Here is a 20,820-nt window from a genome sequence, read left to right on the forward strand (position 1 = left end):
TCTTTGGAAGTTACCTGCATCAATGCTCCCCTGGGTGCTGTTAGCTCTCGCCAAAGAAAGGCTACGATGGCTTGCATTGCGAAATTGGGAGAAGGATGAGGTGGAGTCTATCGTATTCCTCCGAGTTCCCAGAGCGTTGGTGGGGAACAGGAACTGTGTGTAAGAAACCGTCTAAAAAGAAAGTCAGAATCAACAGACAGTTACTCTCAGCTCAGCTCAGCCACAGCAGGATGTGTTTGGTGCATCTCAATTGGAAGCAAGGGAAGCCAAATAAGCAGAGGATTTTCTGGATTTAATAGTTAGGTACAGATGAATAAACACCAGTCACCTACATTTGCTTCAGTGCAGTCAGTTTATCCACGCAAAAAAAGCTTTTGCAAAGGCATTAATTCTTCAACAAAACAAACCCCCACACACAAGCTCTAATACACTGGATTTACGAAATCCTACTCAAGGGTCAGATTTAAAAATATGTCAATTTGGTTGGGTTTTTTTCAGTAGGCCTTCTCTGTAGCAGATTTCAGCTGCTTCTTTACTGAAACAGCATCATCTCTATGGGTCCTTCAGCACAGAGCTGCCAGATGCAAGTCACTTGAATGATGCTAAACTTAAGCACTTTCTCTGGTATTTTTCTCCTTTAGGATTTTGTCTGGCAAAGTCCTATTGGTGTCATAAGTGAGTTCCAGTTTATAGCAATGGTTGTGGAAGATCATTTACTACCTCCCAACATGGACTAAGTGTGAATGAATAAATTGTGACAAAATTATTTTTAGAGCGTACTGATTCTCTGCTTGTATGCTTGGCCAGGAATGGGCTACGCCTTGCTTCTCGTAGGTTTATTTTCCAAAAATAACATTATATTGAAGAAAAAAAAATGAGTCTCAGACTCTAGACTGGTTTACGAGGAGGTCAGAACAGGTATCAAATAAAACATGAGCTTTCATTTTTTTATAAGCTGCCAGATTGTCCTCAGGAATTTACAGCCTGTGGTCTGGCCTGGCACCTGGTTAGGTGAGCATACCATGTGAAGCAGCATTGACCTAGGGCCTTTAAATCCAGATGCAACAGCAGACTGGGTAAACTGAACCGTAAAAAGTAAATCAGACTTTCAGCAAAAAATGTTTTCATTTATGATTTAAATTGTCTCTCCCCTATATATTGTCTAGAATGGACCACTTTCCCTAAAGATTCATAACTTATTCTATTCAAGTGAATGCACCCTTGGATTTTGAAATACTCATCAGATTTGTACTACTGTCTTCCTGCTCTTTGGAAAAATACACTGTTAAGCAAAATTTATTTTATTTAATAAAACTGAGAGCAAACAGAATTACAGCTTACAGCTCTCACCAGAAATTATTTTCAAGCCTCTGACAATATACTCTGCAGTGATACCTGCTGACAGAGCCAGGGGAAGGCTGCACGATTCAGTAATGCTTTACAGACTCAGATGTTGCCAGAGGCAAATTTCCTCAAGGAGATAGAGTTGTTTGCATTGACAGCTTGGGCAGTCCTCCTGAATTTCTGCTAAGCTTATTTATAGTTTGCGCTTACTGCGATTTAGCTATTGTGTTATAGTTTGTGTTTATATTTGTGCTTGTTATTAGTTAAACCATTTTTTCCCTTATTACGTAAAACCTAAGGGAGTAGGAACTGAAGCATCCCCACCTTCCCATCTGCTCCAAGCTCCACACCTTCGAGACCAATTATCTCTTTCAGACACACTCCAGTAGAATGGCACTGGCGTCCACTGTCCAGCTTCACATCCCTGGAAAACAGAAACCAGAGCAGAAACAGCTCTTAATACACATGCCTTGTTCACCTTCTACCACCCAATGCTGAAATAAGGCAGCAGCATTAATCCAAACAGGACAATGCAAAGCACAGACCAGACAACTTTTCCAGCGGGCAGCACTTGTGTTGTCTAAAATACATTCCAGCGAAAACCCTCACCTTGTACCAGGTTGAACCTCACACCACACCTAAGGTTCTCCATCATTGGATGCCTCTGACGAAACCTGGCACTGGGAAGGAACTGGAAGTCATATACAGTTTGGGTGAGATTCAACAGTCTAGCTTGAACAGCTGACTGCCATATATCCATCAGACAGACAGTCCCAGGATACACACCCACGTCCCCTATGCCGTTGGGCAGAGGTAATTGCCAGCGAAAGCCTCCAGGAGGGATTCCTGCTCCTCCAAGTGCAGGAGAGCGTCCAAGCCCAGTGACCCTCCTGCTGGAGGCTGGCAGGAGAAACCCAGCTCCCCATCACCTCAGGATGGAAACCTGGGGATCTACTTTAGAAGGACTCAGCATCTTACACTTTGGAGGTAAATGCCGGATGCCTGAGACAACCAGGCTGTATCCTATGCTTTAGCATCACGACCAAAGTGTGAATGACGGTAAAAAAAGACTGTAAGCAAATCTGCACTCTGAAATGACAGCTGTACACAACTCCAGAATATTTATCTCACAATATTTTCCTGGCTGATTTCTGCTGAGGTCCAATCATGTGCTTAAAACTGTGGGAGAGATGCTGACACTGAGGCAGGGAGAAGCCCTGCAGGCTCTTCACCCGATGGCAGGGCTGGGCTGTCTCCTACTGTGTCTGCACACCCTGCTCCCTTGTCTTTCCTTTCCAACCTATCACGAATTTTATTTCTGTGAAACACGGCAGTTGGTGAGTGCCCAGTAAATCATGTATCTTACTGCTGGAAAAATGCAACATGTCTGTCTGCTGGAAAACATACTTCTGTAACAAAGGAAAAGACTGTATCAAGTTCCTAATCCCAACAAAGTGCTCTTAGTTTCTTGACTAGGGCTCACTTAGCACAGTGTCACATTATCGTTCTTGTTTCCTGATATCATGTTACTGAGGGGCTGGTCAAATAATTATGTAAAAATAACCCTCTGTCAGAAGCATGGGATTAGCCTCTCTGCTCTTGTGTCGAACATGTTTAAAGGAACTATTTCTCATACAGATAAATGCCAAATAGTAACCATTTCAGCAGGTCTTACCTACGAAACACACAACCTGAGAAACATCCCAACCCCAAAAAAATGAAAGTATCTGAATTACCTGAAATAATATCAGAACAGTTCAGCTTCCTTCCAATCAAAACCTTACAGACATAGAGTAAGAAATAATGCCATTACGACTCTGAAAACAAGTCACGGAGATATTTCTCCACGTAATAATTAACAGACAACGATAGATAACTCCATAATGCATCAAAAGAATATCCAGCACTCTTTGTAGAGTCGCCACAGCAGCTTTTAAAAAACAAAGAGCAGCTCTGGGGATGGAAAGGAAATCAGTGCTCAGGGAGCAGGGTCAGCTGGCACGCGCGAGCACACACGGGAATGACTCCTGGACATTAGCTGAAGATCAATGGACATCAATGCTTCCATTTTCCCATCTTTCTGACGTTTCTAAAGAAGATTTTACCTTCAGGACCCTGTGAACAACACTGCAGTCATTCCCCCTCATCCTAGATGTTTTGCAAGGACTACTTCACGTCTTTCCCTCCTCTATGTATGCTCTACATTTCTAGGTAGTGTATGATTGCTTGTGTTGTAAAACAGAGTAATAAAATACTACTGTTTGGAGAGAAACCTGTCCATAAAACAGATAATTAAACTCCCCCTCTTGAGGAAAATTGGTACTAAACAATGTGCAGTTTCTTATCTGCATATAAATGCAAAGGCTCATCCTGGCTTACACACATCCCCCTCTCACTGGTAGAAGACCTTGGTGAACACCTAATAAGAAATTCCCAGGCAACTTTACTGTATCCTTTTTGAGTTCTCTATCAAGTTGTTGCAGGACAAGCCTTGATCTTTTTCCCTCCCTCCCATTACAGATGAAAAACTCACGAATGCCTCAGCAAAGCTCTTGTTGGGAGAGCAAGCCCAAGGGCTGCCTGGCACAGCTGCTTCCTCCCTACACCCCCAAAACACCAAGAGCAACCAGGGAAGACCTTGGGGATACTTCCACTTTGCCCTTTCCAAATGGGTGAGCCTGGGGAACAGTTCAGGATGGTTGTTTGGGTACAGCCACTGCACCAGCACTGACAGCCACCACTGCAGAGTTCTTCAGGATACATGCCCCCAGCGTGGCACCACGGTCAGTGGGCCCCATGCGGCAGAGGCATATGGAGGATAAGCAGTTCAAATAACAATAATCAAGCTTTCACTGTGTTTAAGTTATTTAGATCACTGATAGGACGGAGGAACTGCACATACCAACATCCAGTGGTAAAAGGTGCTTTCAAAGAATGCAAAGAGACTTTCAAGTGAAGAAAACTTCTTTCCTCCCCTTCCTTATTTTTTATTTTCTGGTTTTATTTTCCAAAAGGGCTTTTTAACAAAGTTTTCAAGGGATTCAAGCAGACACCAAAAAGCAAAAATAAATCATGGGAACGTCTTTTTACTATCTTCACTTTATTGGAACAGGGAAAGCTTAAGGAATAAAGAAGATCAGGGATGACATTTCCTTAGGAGGTAAAATACTAGATCCCAGTTTCTGACAAAGTCTGGGGACTTACCCTGACTTACATCAATGTCAAGCTCTAGATATTCCATTTGTGCACACCATTTCCAGAAAACTGAGCAGTGTTATAAACTACACTCAAGACTAAACATAATGTTTTAGTTATCCAGGACTGCAGAAAAGAACCAGAAGCTTCTCCACCCAACAAAGTTTACAGATTTTCTTGGAACAGTACCAGGTGACTTGAGATCCCAGATTTGTTGTGGGATGGTGAAAAGTTTTACTGAGCAGGTAGATAAGGATCAGAACAGGAAATCTCACTGTGCCTTTTATTAGTCAGGCCAGGATAAACAGACTGTAAGTTGGAAGCTGTTACCTTTGGAAGTGTAACATTTCTTTAATGAATCAAATGTTACGCTTTGACGTGATCTACAAAGCCCCATGCAAGACTCCTGCTGGGCACTTGCTCTTTAAATGACAGCAACAGCTGAACACTTTAACCTGTGAATAATTTAGGAGGTCATTAAATATTAAATAGATTTCTAGATACATGAAAAAGCCTTCTGCTTATTGGAAGATTATTAAAAAGGAATCTGATAATTGTTATTTAGAGATGCAAGTCTTTTGTCACTCTATGCTTAGTGATTCCTGACTGTTGAGAATTATTCTAAAACAAAAAGAAGAAAAAAAGAAAAGATACTGTTCTTACCTGTCACTGTAAATTTCTACTTATTATCTCTGTTTATAAGGACAAGGACAGTGACAGCTTTGGAAAAGACGTGCTGCCAGCCAGTCCAGCAGCTGATCTCCTGCTGCCTGAGACTGCCTGCTTTAATTGACTGAGAGCTTTCAGTTCCTAATGCCATGACCGCTGCTTAGAACAACTCCAGTGGCAATTTACAGGGAGTGGAGGTGGAAAAACTCCTGGAAAGATGGCTCTAATGGGCCAGTAGTACCCTTCTTCTCTCTCTAAACATATTCAGGTGTCAGCACTCTGTCCTGATGTTTTGCCCAACACAGAGTAAAGTTCAAAATTTAAACCTATTAGCTTCTGGAGAATTATTGTTTAATTTCAATCTAATGGAAGAAGGCAACTCACACAAATAAGCAACAGTGGCTCTATAAATTTTATACATCAGATGATTAGTTTTGAGAAGTCCTGGGGGGGGGGGGGGTGTACCCAGATTTATGTGTCTTTCTGTAAAGCTAACAGGCACTTGGTTTTGGTTTTTGTTCAATTTGGGAGAAGGAGAGAAAATGGGCAATGGTAAAGAAAAGCAGGGCTATTTCGGTTTTCCTGTTATCAGCTAAAACCAGGTAGTTATTCTTCCCCAGGCCTACAGAATGATAAATGCTCAGGAAAAGCACTCGAGATTGATGACTTAATCGAAACTGCCTCGCATACAAAAATCTGTTGGGGAAGAACTGTGAGGAACTTGGTAACTAATCGGAAGGACAGAACAGAGTATCCTGCTTTGCTATGTGCTTATTGCTACTATACTTATAGCAATTTAGAGGCTTTCACTTCTGTAAATATTCCTGTTTTCCACACTCACTGCAATGCTTGTTACCTGACCTGCCACGTAACTGACAGCAGGGGTGCGGCGTGCAAGACAACCTCACCAAAATGCTTCATTTTGCACACGACTTACTCAGTTTAAACACTGAAGATGAACAAAGATTTCAGTTTAGGTAACAAAGGCCACTGGGAATGCCTGGCCTATGGACTCGTTGATCATTGTGGCTACATGTTATTTGGGGTGATGGTATTGAGAACCTCTTGCTCTCAGCATCACTGAACTTACTAGTATTCTGGTCAGCACTTAGTTAAATTAAAAGTTAAATTCAGCAGTGATTTATCTTCGGAAACTGGATGAAGCTGGTTTGTAGCATTTCTCAGGACACAATTCTTTTTATCTGACGACTTACTGCTTTTACTTCAGAACGGCCTATTTCCTGGATTTCTATCCATTCAGTTACTCATGTTGCATTATTTCCTTTAACTGGAGGCAAGTTTAGTCAGATGAATACCTATATTCTTGTAAAGACAGCAATATTCAGCAGCTATGCCTGCTGCATGTAAGTTTCTAACCACTTAATTAATGCAGTGACATGAAGAATAAAAGATGAGGTGAACTGGTTGGTTTTATAAGGACATGTACTATGGGATGCTCTGGATTTTCCATTCTGTAGCTCATCACGTCCAGCCCCAATGGCAGTCAGTCACTGCCAGCCCTGCGGCTGAGAGCTGAAGGTAAGACCAGCCATGCTGCAGTGCCACATCTGCAGAGCGACACCACCAGATCTCCTGCCCCAGGTCCTTGAGATTCATCGTCTGGGCAGGACTTCACAGGAACTTGGAAGCTCTTAAAAGGTTTTTACAACATCACAAAACTAAGTAACATCAGAATAGCTATCATTTCAATCCGTGAATGTTTTTGCCATTAACAAAAACAAGCCTAAAGAGTTCCTTTTCAAAAACACGTTTTTAAATTATGAACTGCAGCGATGCATGCCAAAGAAAAAAAGACAACACCACAACAGAACCATAAACCCAACTAACTGCGCTACTTTCGTTTCCTGGAGGAAAGACAGTATGGTACCTTCATCCTCCTCTATAACACCTCTAGCAGTGATGGGCAGACACTGCCATCACCTTTTTCGAACCTTAAAATTCTAGTGAGAACTGGGTTGCTCTCAGTTGGCTGCAAGCATATGCAGCACTTTTCCGCAGGCCACATGGAGCAACTCTGACAACATCCATGAGGACTGTCAGAGTCGTACCATCTCCTTGGAAGTTGAAGAAGTGGTGCCTAGGGAAGTTCCAAGAGCAGGCAAGCAATGGAGAATGGGTTCCCTTTTTCCCCTGCCAAGGAAATCTGCCTTTTCCAGGGTAGCTCCCTGGAGGCAGAGCTGAACTTGGTCCTTCTTCATCCTGGCTGGGTCCACACGGAGGGTCCACAGAATGCCCTTGCACAGACTGTGCTGGGGAGTGCAGTGGGCAGAAACCTGCAGGCACATTCCCTTGCAGCCAGCACAGGGAGTGCTCACAGTTCCTCCCTGGGGACATGTGCAGTGACCCTAGACCCTGGAGCATGACCTGACTAATGGCTAAAAGGCTAGTATCTGCTGTGTCTGATCCCCAGCTCCTGTCTCAAAGGGCTGAAATCCAATTCACCTCAAGCCATCTGGAGCCCATCTCCAAATGAGTAATTCCTTCAATTCTTGTTTAATCCATCTGCGAACAGCTCCACTCTGGTCTACCATGATACAAATCCCCTCTGAGGGTCTCCAGCAGGTCAGCATGCATTTGTACACGCATATGCTGAGCACAGTGTGGTGGGGCAGCTATTTGCTACACATGACCTGAGGCATTTCCCCCTGTCCTGAAGGAGGAACAGCACCAAGGCTCAACTCCACTTGCTGTGAGCTTCCACTGTGATGGCCTTTGACAAAGGAGGTATGCACCACAGCAGCTCAGGGGCTGCACAAAGCACAACGCACGGTAACTCTCGTTACATCCCATTTTCTGCCTATCTGCAGAACTAGATGTGGATTAATTCTCATCTCCTTCAAGAAAGATATAAAGCAGATGCTGAGCCAGAAATCCAGTTTCAATACCTTTCACAAAGTAGCTCTTCCATCTTTTGAAGTATTATGTTTAAATAACTGAAGAATAGTATTACTATAACAGTATGTATGAAGCTTCAAGTTTGTAAGTATTATCAGAGAATACTGGGGTGTCAACATGATCCACAGTATAACATCAGTGAATGGTGAGAAAGGAGAGGAAAAACAATTTTTACAAAGCACAAATGCCTCTCCACAATGGCAAAAAAGGTTCAGTAGTCACTGCTGCATCTCCTCATGTATGCATTTTGTTTGTAAACTTTACCGCAAAATATCTTGTGTGGTAATGGCATGCCTGTTTCACAGGTGAGCAAGATTTTATTCAGCAGAAAAATTCAGATCATGAACACCCTTTAGCCATGAAAATTTCCAATACATTGAAAGAAAGAGTAGCAACTGTACAACCTATCCTGCAGTACCACCACTAGCACCTGAACTGCTTTGCCTCTAACCTGTGCATCACACAATGACTTGGTCTTTTATAAAAACATCATGAAAGCCAAGCATTCAGACATTATCAGGGCTGCTGGATCCTGTAGGTGCTACCTGCCTCTGCAGATCAGTCTGCAATGATAATGAGAGTTTCTGTGTGTGTGTCTGTTATTTTAGTAACAGAGACAATGACACCACTACAGTGCCCTCAGTGCAGGGCAACCCCCTCATCACTGCCCTTACGTCACCACTCAGCCCCGTGTAGGGACTGATGACTTTGGGCTGTAGGATACTGGGAGCCATGGGAAGCCAGCAGGCAAGATGCTCAGTGCCTCTTTCAGCTCCTGACCTGCAGTATAGCCTTCCTTACATTGCTTTCACCTGGCTATGTCTGCGCTCACAGCTGCTCTGCTTATCTAGATGGGAGAAGAAAAGCAAGCTCTGGTCCTGCCCATTACCCTGCTCTTGGCCATGGGAACAGCTGAAGCTGTGCCTGTCTTCATGTCACCAGCAAAGATACTGGCAATCTTAAGGTAGTCAGACCTGGAGAGAACTGATGGCCCAGATGCACAAAAGTACCTGCCTCCCAGCAGGAGATAACACATCTCAAAACCTTTGTCAATTGAGTTTTAACTCTCCCCTTTTCCCTTGCACAAAACCACTATAAGCTAAAGCATTAGATTTCCATCAGATACAAGGTACAGATAAAATTCTGATGACAGAAAACTCTAGTGATTACTTTGTTCACAACTTCTTTCTCCCCACCATGTCACTCTTTGCTTTGCACTTTTTGCTTCTCTTCACTCTAACAGAGAAAACTAGACAAAGTAATTCCCCTGACACATGGCATCCTTCCTTCTCAGCCCCAGCAAGTACCACCAGACCAGCCTTCTGAAACCGCAGGGGGAAAACCTTACCATTCAGCACCAGCAGCCTCTGTGCCACCCTGGAGTATGTTTCCCTTCAAAGCCTGCTGCCAGCCGCGCTCCGGTAAGCTGCCAGCTGCCCGGCTGCTGGGAAGGGGGATTTGGGAAATATATTCCAGGGGACAGCTCAAACATCATCCTGTCATGTACTTCCATGGCTATCCTCCTCACGCACCTCTGACATCCATTTGTATTTGGACAACCACTTAAAAACTCTCTAATCCTCACATTAGATGGGGGTTTGGGGAGGGCTCCTGCTATTGTAGCTTGACCCTGGCACAAGGGGTGGGAAAACACCACAGTCTAGAGTACACTGCTTGCACCTCACTGGTAAGGGGCGATGCTGACCCATCCACCCTGGCCAAGTACACAGAATTTAGCTGTGACTGCAGGAACTGCCTTCAGACAGGTTTTTAAAATGGATCTGTTAGTGCAGTTTAGCTGCCAGCATTGATACAGTAGAGCTCTTCTGTGCTGCCTGCAATACAATGGAGACTGGCAGCCTCCCCAAAACACAGCTGCGCCTGGAGATTTCCTCACTGGCTGCAGTGCCCTGAGTCAGAGCAGAGGTGGAGAAGCAGCAGCAGCTCTACCATGTGCTCCTCTCACATGGAATAGTCCCCCCTGCACGCACATCTACCCCGCTCTCCCGCTCCTGCCAGGGCTTACTCCAGTCTGATTGCAAATGTGCCCGTGGTTCCCTGCAACAATTTTTTTCTTTTCCTAAACTATTCAGTAACATCTACAGAACATAAACCAGGACATCTTGCCTAGGGACAGACATAAGCAATCCAGAGATTCAAAGAAAGCAAAGCTAAAGGATGCCGTCACTACAGCACTTCAAAAGAGTACCAGTGTCTCTTCCCACTCCTACCACACATCCAACCTGCAACGAAGTAAGCAAACACTGTGCAGCCTGAACAGAGTGGCTACAGTTTATGCTACACTGCCTCATCTGTCCTTTGCACCAGCTGTTCCTGGAAAGGAGGTGCCAGTGAATTGTTTCTCTCTTCCTCTGATGCTCTGGAAGAAACACAGAGGGCATTTTTTTTTTTAAATCTTGCCTTTTTAGCAAAGGGAACAGGGCTGAATTGTTTTGTACTAGCACTTGCTACCTTCTCATCCCATGCCCTTCTTGCTGCACAATGCACAAGCATGGTACAAGGTATTACATGCTGAAATTTAGGTTTGCAGCTGGGACTTGTTACTGATGTAATTTAGAAGGTATAATCAGTCATCAGCATTTCAAAATATACTCAATTTTCAATCGAGAGGCCATTTCTACAGAGCAATGACCATAAATGAATGACAGTATACTCAAGAAGAATGAACAAAGCTGCCAGTCAATAATTTGCCTGACGTGTCATCCCAGTTTAAGGGAAAAAAATTACTGCAAGTGACCCGACAGCAAGTCAACTCTCCTACAAAGGTGCCTCCTTTCCTTTGTGCATTAAAAATAATCTCCCTTTGTTTTGAATTACGGATGCACAAGCAGCTTGTGGCGAGTCATTTTCCCGAATTAAATATATGGCTGCAAAGTACAAGCCAAATGCATCTTTTATGCACTGGGTAAGTATGACTCCAGACGATTTGTCGGTCTTTCAAACCCACCTCAGTGTATCAGCTGAATACTTCCCCAAATTCTGCACCCTGTAGGCGCTGAGATGACCCCAGCCAGAGGCAACTCTCAGCTGCCCGCAGTGGCCACGCTCCACACTCCTCTGCCCCAGGGGCACAGAGCTGCCGCCGCCACCACTGCCCTTCCCAGCCTTGTGCTGAGCCTCTGAAGGCACCCAGCAAACCGTGCCCCACAGCCCGCATGGCAATGTCCCCTAGCCAAAGCCAGTTTCTTCCACTTCTGCGGTTTCAGTGGAATAGCAAAAAGTTTTCTCCGTCTTTGGAGAACTGCTTCAATCTGAATAAACTTTTCTATCAAAGGTCTAGTGTCTCAGCACATCAAGGGATGCAAGGCAGCTCCACGGATGTTGCCTACACCAGAACCAGAGCCTATATGGCATTAGGGCCAAAATAATCTGTTTTCACTGACTGAATGATCTGACCAATGGCTAAATGTACACTAAAAGGCTATTATGTTTTCATCCAAATATTACTCTATAGTTCTGGGAATCTAGATACAGTAGCATCATGTTTGCATGAGAGAATGTGAAAGCTAAGACTGCTTATAAAATAAAAATTGTGCTGTCTAGAGTACTTGTTTTGTCGAAGATGAGTGAAGGCAAAAGAAACGATAAAAACAGTGCATTTTTCAAGAACATTGATTTCAGGGGGGAATTTTCTCCAGTGAAATAATCAAAGATACCACAACACATATAAATAACCTGGGGACTGAGAGCTGCAGTTTTAACTTGGTAATGTTCCACAAGGTAAATATATCTAAGTGCATTTATCTTTTCTCAGAGCAGATATGTAAAAGCATTAGCCTCCATCATGCTGTTGTCTGTTATCAGGTCTACATGCAGGCCCAGAAAGACTATGTAGTATGTGTATAAATATACATACCCGACTTGGGTACAGTCTCGATATGGCAGCACTGAAAATATGCTACAGAAGGATCTTCTGCTGCTGATAAGGACTATTCTAAAATATAAAAGAAAATAAAAGAAATCAAAGACTAAAATTTAAAAATCTCACCACAATAAGCAAAGCAACAGATGTTACCATTGAGGAATTAATAATTGTAAAACTTCCATCACAGATGATTTGTCCCTCTTCTTTTTTTATCTTACAGGTTGGGTATCCTGCTACTGAGTCTCTACAGAAGTGCTGAAACCTGTGCCATACATTACATAGTGAATGAGTAGTGGACTTGCATCCCTTCTACAGAACTTTCTAGGGAGAACTGAATACATTACTTGGAATCCAGGAGAGGTGTTTTTCTTGTGGAAGGAGTTCACCCAGAGAGGCAAGAGGCTGTTCTGACAATTCACCGCTATGGCTGAAACTAAACAGACAAACCCAGCAGCAACCCAGGTGACACACACCACCAACCACCTTTGGTAAGACACCATGACTCTGTGGTTGGCTTTATTGGACAAAGAATTTCCAGCTGCTGGTCATGGCCTTTCTCTGCTAAACCAAAGGACTCCCTTGATTTTCAGCTTCTTGTTCCTGAAATAGCCTGATTCATGGATGAAGTCAAAATTTGCCATTATCCTAAGCTTTCAGATCCTTTTGCTGTTTTCCAGGTTCCTCCTTGAGTCTTCTCCAGTTTTTCCCCCATCACCCTTCTGGCTCTTTGGGCAGTATCAGTGGCCTCAGCAGTTGCACAGATGGCAGACAGAAACATCACATCTTTCAGTCTTACCTTTCAAATCAGTGCCCAGCCCTGACGACCTGCCAGCCTCTGTGCTCAGTGACCACACCAGCCCTCTTGGTTATGATGTCACATTGACACTCAGACACGACTGGGACACAGGCACAGATCCCATAGCTCCTTACCCCTTCTCCTCCAGCGCCACGTCTATCTCAGTCACTAACGGTCAGGGATGAATCCCACCTCCCGTAAGCATGGCTTGCCTTCATTCCTTATAGGCAGGTAGCTCAGGATTTGGCTACATGAAAGCATACAGTACCTTATCTCAGAATACAGGCCACTCACAGCAAACGCCTTATATTTTTAACCAGTCTCCAAATCTCTGCATCATCTGCAAAGTCACGGTGTGGCATTAAATCAAACCTTAGAGTAACCTATCCCTTTTACAGCCACGCTGCTACCTTCAGCCATGAAGCTCTGACATAATCATTCAGCAACATCAGAACCACCTTGAAGTCAAGATCCACTTTCCATAAAACTGCATGAACTGCCAATAGGTACATTATTATAGTTTTGGGAGATGCAGATTTAGCAAGAAGCCAAGACAAGCTTGATCAAGATGTAAGACATAAAAAAATGCCAATAAATAACTGATTGTTTATAAATATACCCTCTTTCCTTATTACCTTCAGGACTCTGACAATTGTACAATGCACACTAAAAGGACCCTCCTTCCCTCTAAAGTTGGCCAACAGGCTGCATCCCCTCGAATTCATCTAGGACACAGTGATGGCAATTTGTGCCATCTTCTGATCTGATTAGAGTTAGAATTTACTAATGTTTCGCCTTTCTAAAAATCTCCACTTGGGTCCAAATGCTAGCACCTACTGCCAGGATGCTTGTCAGGGCTATTGCACTTCCTTGCTCTGCTCTCCAGCATTGGTTTTTCTGACATTGTGTGCCACAGATCTGTAAGTGAGGATTTCACCTGAATTTTTCAACCTTTGTCCTACACTGGGCAAAACTGGGCAAAAACCCCTAGTGAGCTGTTTTGTTCCTGACTGTTCGAACACCATCATATGCATCTATAAATCTTGTAGCAGTTATGCTGCTATTAAAACACTATTTCCTTAAGGAACCAGCTTACTCATCGTTCCTGGAAAAGGTTTAGAACCCCAAGAGAGCTGCTGCATGTAATGCTTGGAAAAATGCAGAATGATCAATTTTCCTTCTCCTGGATCGTTCTGTTACAGCAATCCTATTTTCTTCCTTAAAAGCATGTTTAAAAGCAAAGTGGTATTTGTCCTTTAATAAAGGAGGGTTTCTAATAATAAACATGCATACAGCATTAGGACATTATCCTGCAGCAGATAAAGTATGATGTCATCGTTTGTCTGAATGCTGCAATGGTAAGTATCTCAGATCCTATAAGATTGTGTCATGGTGCAGCAGTAAGTTATACAGCAGGGGGGAATAATTTTTCACATTTGAGAAAGGCAATCTACAAGCAAAAAAACCTGGCATATGATTAATTTTGTGCTTGCCACTGTTTATTGCTGAATGGTTGCTACTCACAACAGCTTGCTTGTTCACTGGAAGCCTTGTTTGCTGATGTATGAAACTTGGCACAGGTTTCAAGACTGACATCAGAAAGCATCTCTGAATTTGGAAAACCATGGTACGCACTAAGCGTATTCCCTCCAGTCCCTCTGGTTGCTTCTGGAAATACAGCTCTTCCACCAGTGCCCTACACAAAAACCCCTCATTTCTTAAAACTTGAACAGAAAAAACAATGGTGCTTCTACGTCCACAAGCAAAGACAACAGTGGGAAGTTACCCCGGAAAACTTGCTCTGTGTATCAGAAAGAAATCAGACCAGAAGGTAAATAAAAAGCCCCCAGCCCAGCCTCAGGTTTCTTCAGACTTCTTTCTCTTGGGACCCAAGTATTGCCTCTCTTTCCATAAACTGAGGGACTCTCTTTACATAAAGATCTCCCAGGCTGAGCAGGAGAGGAGCCCATTGCCTCCACTGCCATGATGCCACAAAACCTTATCTGCAGAGCTGCTGGAGGAAGCTGGTGCAAAACAGCCTTAGGAGCTGGACTGGAAGAAAAGCAGGGAAGGCAGTGGTCAGAAGCTCAACACCGAGGGATAAAACAGCATTTCATTTAGAGGTCTGGTGACAGGCAAGGAAAAGAAAAAAATTCTGAAAGCCTGCAATGACTTGCTGGGACAGAAAGTCCAGAAACTTGCCGTAAAGTATGCTTTGGAGAAGGTGTGGTGGAAGCCCGTTGCTGGTCAAGAAAATCCAATTATTGTTTATGGGAGAAAAGCATTTTCCTGGCTTTCAACTCTTCAACAAAGGGCATCTATGATCATGTGCAGCTCTGAATGAGTTATCTTCGACATCAGAAGCAGCTTGAGTCAGAGCAGGTTTATGAGCCCTGACTGCCACTGTGCCACCTAGACGTGTTTAAAATCACTTCCTGAAAAGGTTTTAACTCTCTAATCATCACATTTCACCAAGAAGTTGTACTAATTACTATGGTGCAGAGCAACCATTATTTTGCAGGAGAGCTCTGACAATGTGCAACTGTCTGAGACTGTAAAAGCTAATCTTCCTACTTCTTTAAGGAGGTGTATGTTATGAAACTAAAAAACCTTACTGAGCACAAGGTGCTCAACAGAATCAGGAATTCGCTTAGCTTGAAGAAGAATAATGTCTGGGGTTTTTAGCATCTGCCTAGGTTTGACTATGTTGAAAAGGCTGTGATCAGGCAACGTGATATACATGCAGAATACTATAGCCGCTTTTCTCATACCTGACCAATGATGTCTGACTACCAGGGCTTTGCTGCCCTGCACGCAAAGGTGTACACAGAAACCACGGATGCTGCCTGGGTAGCAGCCATCATTTTGGATCCTCCCAAGTCCAAGCTGGGGCTATGGGAAGGTGGCTGAGAGTAATTATCAACTGTGAGGACAATGCAAACAGTCAGCCTCTTAAAAGCACATGTGTGTGCATTTCCACAATGACAAGGGCTTAGATCTGTGTGCTAACAAAAAAATTAAGAAAGCAATGGCATGGGGGTGGGAGAGGAGCATTGTTCTACTGCTTTTTATCTGCTATATAGGATGACTGTAGAAATGTTCTTGTCCCGTTCTCACCACGAATTTGTTTGTTCAGCTGGCTCAGGTTGCTGCTTTGGTGGCCTGTTACTGCTAGATCGGAAATCTGCTTCACAGTAAGGGAAGATAGCACCAATAATGCTGAGTAAAGTGGGTAAAACCACACACCGGTGGCTACGTGTGCTAATTTGTATGTCAGGGCTGACTTGTCTTTGTCTTTTAATGGGAAAATTAATTTTGTGCTATTTTACAAGAGTGCTTTGATAATACAATCTAGGAAACGCAATTTTCCAGCTCCTTTAATAAGCCATGTCCTAGAAATCTGAAGAAACCGGTTTAACCAGTGCCCAGAACCATCAACAGGAAGCTTTACAAGGACTGCCTGATAAGCTGCGGTCTGTGTATAGGTGATTTTCCTCTGTGCTAAATAGCTGAACTCTTTTTCCCACAGCCAGTCCTGCCTTGCTGCTGGACTCCTGAAGGCTGGACCCAGAGCATCATTGCTCAGCACATGCCATCCCTGGGGCTGAGGGGGAAGAGCTCTCAGTACCACAGGACAAGGACATGTCACTTTACAGGTTGAAAGCCACAAATAAGGGCAGTTACCAGAGAAAGGTGCCCTGAGCTATCATCCACGCTGCAGTTTTCTTCACTGTCAGTCACAAGCCAGTAAAACAATTACTAAAAGCGCTAGCTATTTTATAGCCCAGCTATCAACTTCACAATTCAAAAATACATCCTGTGTAGACAGATGCTTTCAAAGCTGGGTTCCTCAAGTTGAGTGAAAGGTTGACATGCTGTGACAGAAGGGTCAGGACTTCTGCAGAGAGCTCAGACAGCCCAACTGCAGCCTGGCACACCACCTGTGTTCTGCACGACCGTGCACAAGCTGCCTGGGACGAGGTCCTGGGCATGGGAAGGAGCCCCACAAGGGTTTTCTATCCACTCCAATACCTGTGGCTCCTCTTTGTCACTGGGGAGGACACCAGCTCTAAATGTCTTGAGGTACTTATAAACTTTGTTGATTTTACGATGAATACATAAAGCTGATCCACCTGAACTTCAAGGTCCTTTTCATCCAGAATGCCTATTAACTTCAGCAACTGCAACACCACCCAGATCTCTCATAAAAACAAGGTATGCGCTCACATTACTTATTGCTAGACTTAGCTGGCCTTAGGGGTGACACAAAGTATTGACTTTGCATTTTATTTTTAGCTAATACTACTGTGGCTCTTTGTCCATAGGATGAAAAGCACTTCCAAAACTGTCTATCATATGCTAATTGTATCTGTATGCTAGATAAAGAGATCTTCACTATGATTATGAAAATATTCTGGAAAACTGTGTCTGCTAATAAAGATAAGAAACCGGTCGAATAACAGAAGCTTTCGCACTGTCTTCTCAGCAAAAAAAACCAGTTATATTATCAGACATAATGGCTGATCTATGAATTAAGATAAAATGCTGCATATATCCTACAAATACTTTTTTGCAAAAGATAAGAGAAAAGAGTTTATGAATCAAGTATTTATTCATTTTTTTGCAGGTAATGTTTCTATCAGGCTTATGCATGTATTTTATAGACACATCTCAGAAATTACTCGTTCTCTGTGGAATTTGCATAATAACTTACAAGTATTTTGTGCTGTAAGAAATTCCTAGAGCAAACATCTATTTATGCAAAAAACAGACTAAAGTTAGAGGGCTGCTTTTCGGCATTTGATTTCCACATGTATTTGTTGTAATGACAATAATCAGCTGCTAGTCAAACAACAGTCAACAGTTCTGTATGCGTTTGTTTGCTGTAAGAGCTGTTTCTAAAAAGCCGTCATCCCACCTTCTGCAACGTTTATGTTGATTACTACCTTTCACTGCATTTAATTGTATGTCTGAGAACAAATGTGAGGAAAATTTTGCTTGAGCCAAGTAACACCTACCAGAGTTCAATTCATAAAACCTGTGGTTCAAACATAATGTCACAATTTCTATTGACCTCATTCCATGTCTGATGGAGACCACAGGCTACACGCACAAGCTGGTCCACAGGAACGTACGTGGTTCACACCCATGGCAGCTGTATGCGAACAGGTACGTGCATGGGTCAGTTCTCAGTGGGAGGGTTTGGTCTATATGCAACCTGTTCAGGTAGGCTATTGCAAACCTATTCAGGTTTGGAAGGACAAGAATAAAAACGCAAGGCACATGGGGAAACTATCTTGGGAAAAAAAAGCACAGAGGGCAGATGTCTTCTTTATAAGCAGGGAGGAGCTAGTTTCACTTCCGAGCTGGATGATACTGCAATAAAGAACCTATTTTGCTGATGGGAGCATGACGACAGGCACCATACCTCTGCAGTACGGGAAGTCCCAGCCGACCGCTGCTGTACAGGTCCCACCAGTGCCTCTGGCTGCCATCTGGGCAGTGCAGGTCCCAGCTCGGGGGTGCTGCGGCCGCAGCTGCACCCCTCGCACATCCCCCAGGAGCCCCTCTGCCTGCGTCTGCCCTGAAGACAAGGATCCCGCTCCTCACCTTGCCACAGCCACCTCCAGCCGCGCGTTACCCAGCCAGCACTTTGTATCCACTAACAGATGTTGAAGTATCATTCACTTGTTGCTAAACTTGTTCCAGGCACGTTTGGCCATGTGCCCCTCTCACACTTAGCACCTGGCACTACCCTCAAAGAAAAACAACCAGATTATGCCTAGCTTACTCTGACAGCACCGCGCGTTTTCCTTTCACGCAGGGTATTTGTATGAAAGAGACACAGGTCTTAAAAATCTATGGGCCAGCACTTCCATTGACTCGTACTTCCCTCGAGGAAGGAGCATGCACTGCAGCCTGCACCTTCACAGACTATTTTAAAGTCCATCACATTCAGTAAGCGGCAATGGCACGCTGTGCTCTTGCACAGGGATGCTGACCCTGCCCTCCCCCTCGCGCCCATGGATTGCCTTTGTAGAAGCAGCCTTTGCATGCACAGTACCTGCCATTTCTGGTATCATGCTGCCGCATGTTCTTGATAAAATGAACCTTCTTGAAGTTCTTTGGTCTGGGTGATCCTGAGAGTGTTCGACATCTGAAAAATAAATCACGGGGAGGGGGGGGGGAAGAGAAAACAAGAAAAGGACTCAGTTCTCTGCTGTACGGCCAAGAAGTCTACACAAAGGCAGGAAGGAAAGACAAGACAAATGATTCAAGTCACCCTGTGTTAGGAATCAGCAAGAACAATAAAGACAATAAGTCTGGAAATGTGACAGCTCAAATAAAAAAAAAATATTTAAAATAATTGTAAGAAAAGGCACCACCACTCCTCCCTTCATGCAAAAAAACACATCATAACAAAATCTCAGCAAAATAAAACTTCCTGTAATGGCCATGACAGCTTAGCCCAAGCTTCCAGTGGAAAAAAATTAAACCAAAATAAAACCTGATAAATAAGCGATTTTCCCACCACACCAACACCCACACATTTGTATAGTCCTCTGCTACTGACAAAGGGGCTACTGAGGAAAGTTCTCTCTTGTTTTAATTTCAGAAACATTTAAAATCTCTCATTTGCAAAGATAATTCTGATTATTTTTAACTCTAAATATTACTCTTCACATTCCTGACAGCACAAAAATACCTGAAAATAAAATAAATTACCTCAGGGAAAAATTAAAAAAAAAAAATAATCACTCTTCAAAACATTAATCTTTAATTCTATTTTACATCTGAACGCACTTTTAAAATTGCAGTTAGAGAAAGAAATTGCCAGAAGGAAGAGAAATGAGACAAACAGCAATATCCTCCCCCCAGCTTTCAGCCTTGCTCTTTTTAATCAGCTGAAACCACAGCACATGTGAAAGCTTTCTCTGTTTCATCTCAGTGCTGTTTTGTTGCAAGGCACGGCAGAGCGCGCAGGCATCGGAGACCTCCCGCGCTCAGTGCGCAGCCAGGGCTGCTGGACTGCAGCTGCAGCGTCATCTGTGGGAGCTAAGGGACAAGCATCCTCGACCGGTGCACAGAACCAGCACAGTCTGTCTGCATTGAGCCTCCCTAACCTATTTTTTCCATCCTCTCCTATGCATCGGCAGAGTTCAGCAGCTTCCCGACTCCCACAGGTCCTTTTGTGGGACTGAAACCACAGACCACGGGTCCCAAGCCACCAGGGACTGCCAGTCCCTGCTGCTGTACCCAAAAGCCATCATGCTGCAGGGATGCACCCCAAGACAGGGACCCCATTGCTTTGCCATTTCTGCCTTCCTCCTGTTAGTAAAATCCATGAGATTCCCTGACCGTCTGGTCGCAATTAGCTCTGTTAGCTTCTTCACGGGAAAATACCACTGAGAGAGGTTCTACCACCAATTCTGCAAATTAGCAAGTAAAAATACTGCCTTGCAAACCATACTTCGTGTTTATCTTTGCCAATTATACATGTTTGAATCAATTATGAGAATGCTCCGTAACATGCTGGCAAGCATTCAGCAGCAAGCTTTGTAGAAATAATCAAGCCTTGGTAATAGGCCAGTTAGTACAGCCTCTGCTATTAAGTCTTTGCTTCGAGGTGGGGAGAGACAGCCAATCTGCAAGTGGATAAACAAATCTATAGGCTAAACACCGCTGCGAACCAGCTGAATTACAGGTCCTAAGATAAAGAGACATGCAAAATTAAGCTGTTGCCTCGCCAAACAGCTGACCTGAAAGCATACCATGCACTGGTCAGATTACTCATCAGTCCATTTCTGAACTGTTAGGCAGTTGCTCCATTTTCCATCACCCCAGGGGATTGCCTATTGACTAATTACTGTGGTCCTCAGAGAAGCTGTGGACTCCTGGATGCAGAAATAAAACTGCACTGAAGCTGCTGATACAACAAATATGGGGGCAGATTTATTAGTGAGGTGGCAGTCACAAACCTACCAGCCAACACACAAAGCCAGTAACGCTGGTT

At 43.8% G+C, this 20,820-nt stretch overlaps 1 protein-coding gene across 2 annotated transcripts in view; it reads right to left on the reverse strand.

The window, feature by feature from the left end:
* Positions 1–20,820, reverse strand: part of CABLES1 (Cdk5 and Abl enzyme substrate 1) — an 80,568-nt gene that overhangs the window by 16,156 nt on the left and 43,592 nt on the right. Inside the window, exons 3-6 of one of the 2 annotated variants that reach the window (XM_055704628.1) lie at positions 18,871–18,963; positions 12,002–12,079; positions 1,669–1,768; positions 15–171 (exon numbers count right to left, since the gene is read on the reverse strand). In XM_055704628.1, the coding sequence (XP_055560603.1) occupies positions 15–171; positions 1,669–1,768; positions 12,002–12,079; positions 18,871–18,963 (428 nt within the window). The remainder of the gene's footprint in view (positions 1–14; positions 172–1,668; positions 1,769–12,001; positions 12,080–18,870; positions 18,964–20,820) is intronic. The other variant, XM_055704629.1, reaches the window with a different exon arrangement.

The sequence above is a fragment of the Falco cherrug genome, chromosome 3 (genome assembly GCF_023634085.1).
Source record: "Falco cherrug isolate bFalChe1 chromosome 3, bFalChe1.pri, whole genome shotgun sequence".
In the NCBI taxonomy this organism is placed as follows: Eukaryota; Metazoa; Chordata; class Aves; order Falconiformes; family Falconidae; genus Falco; species Falco cherrug.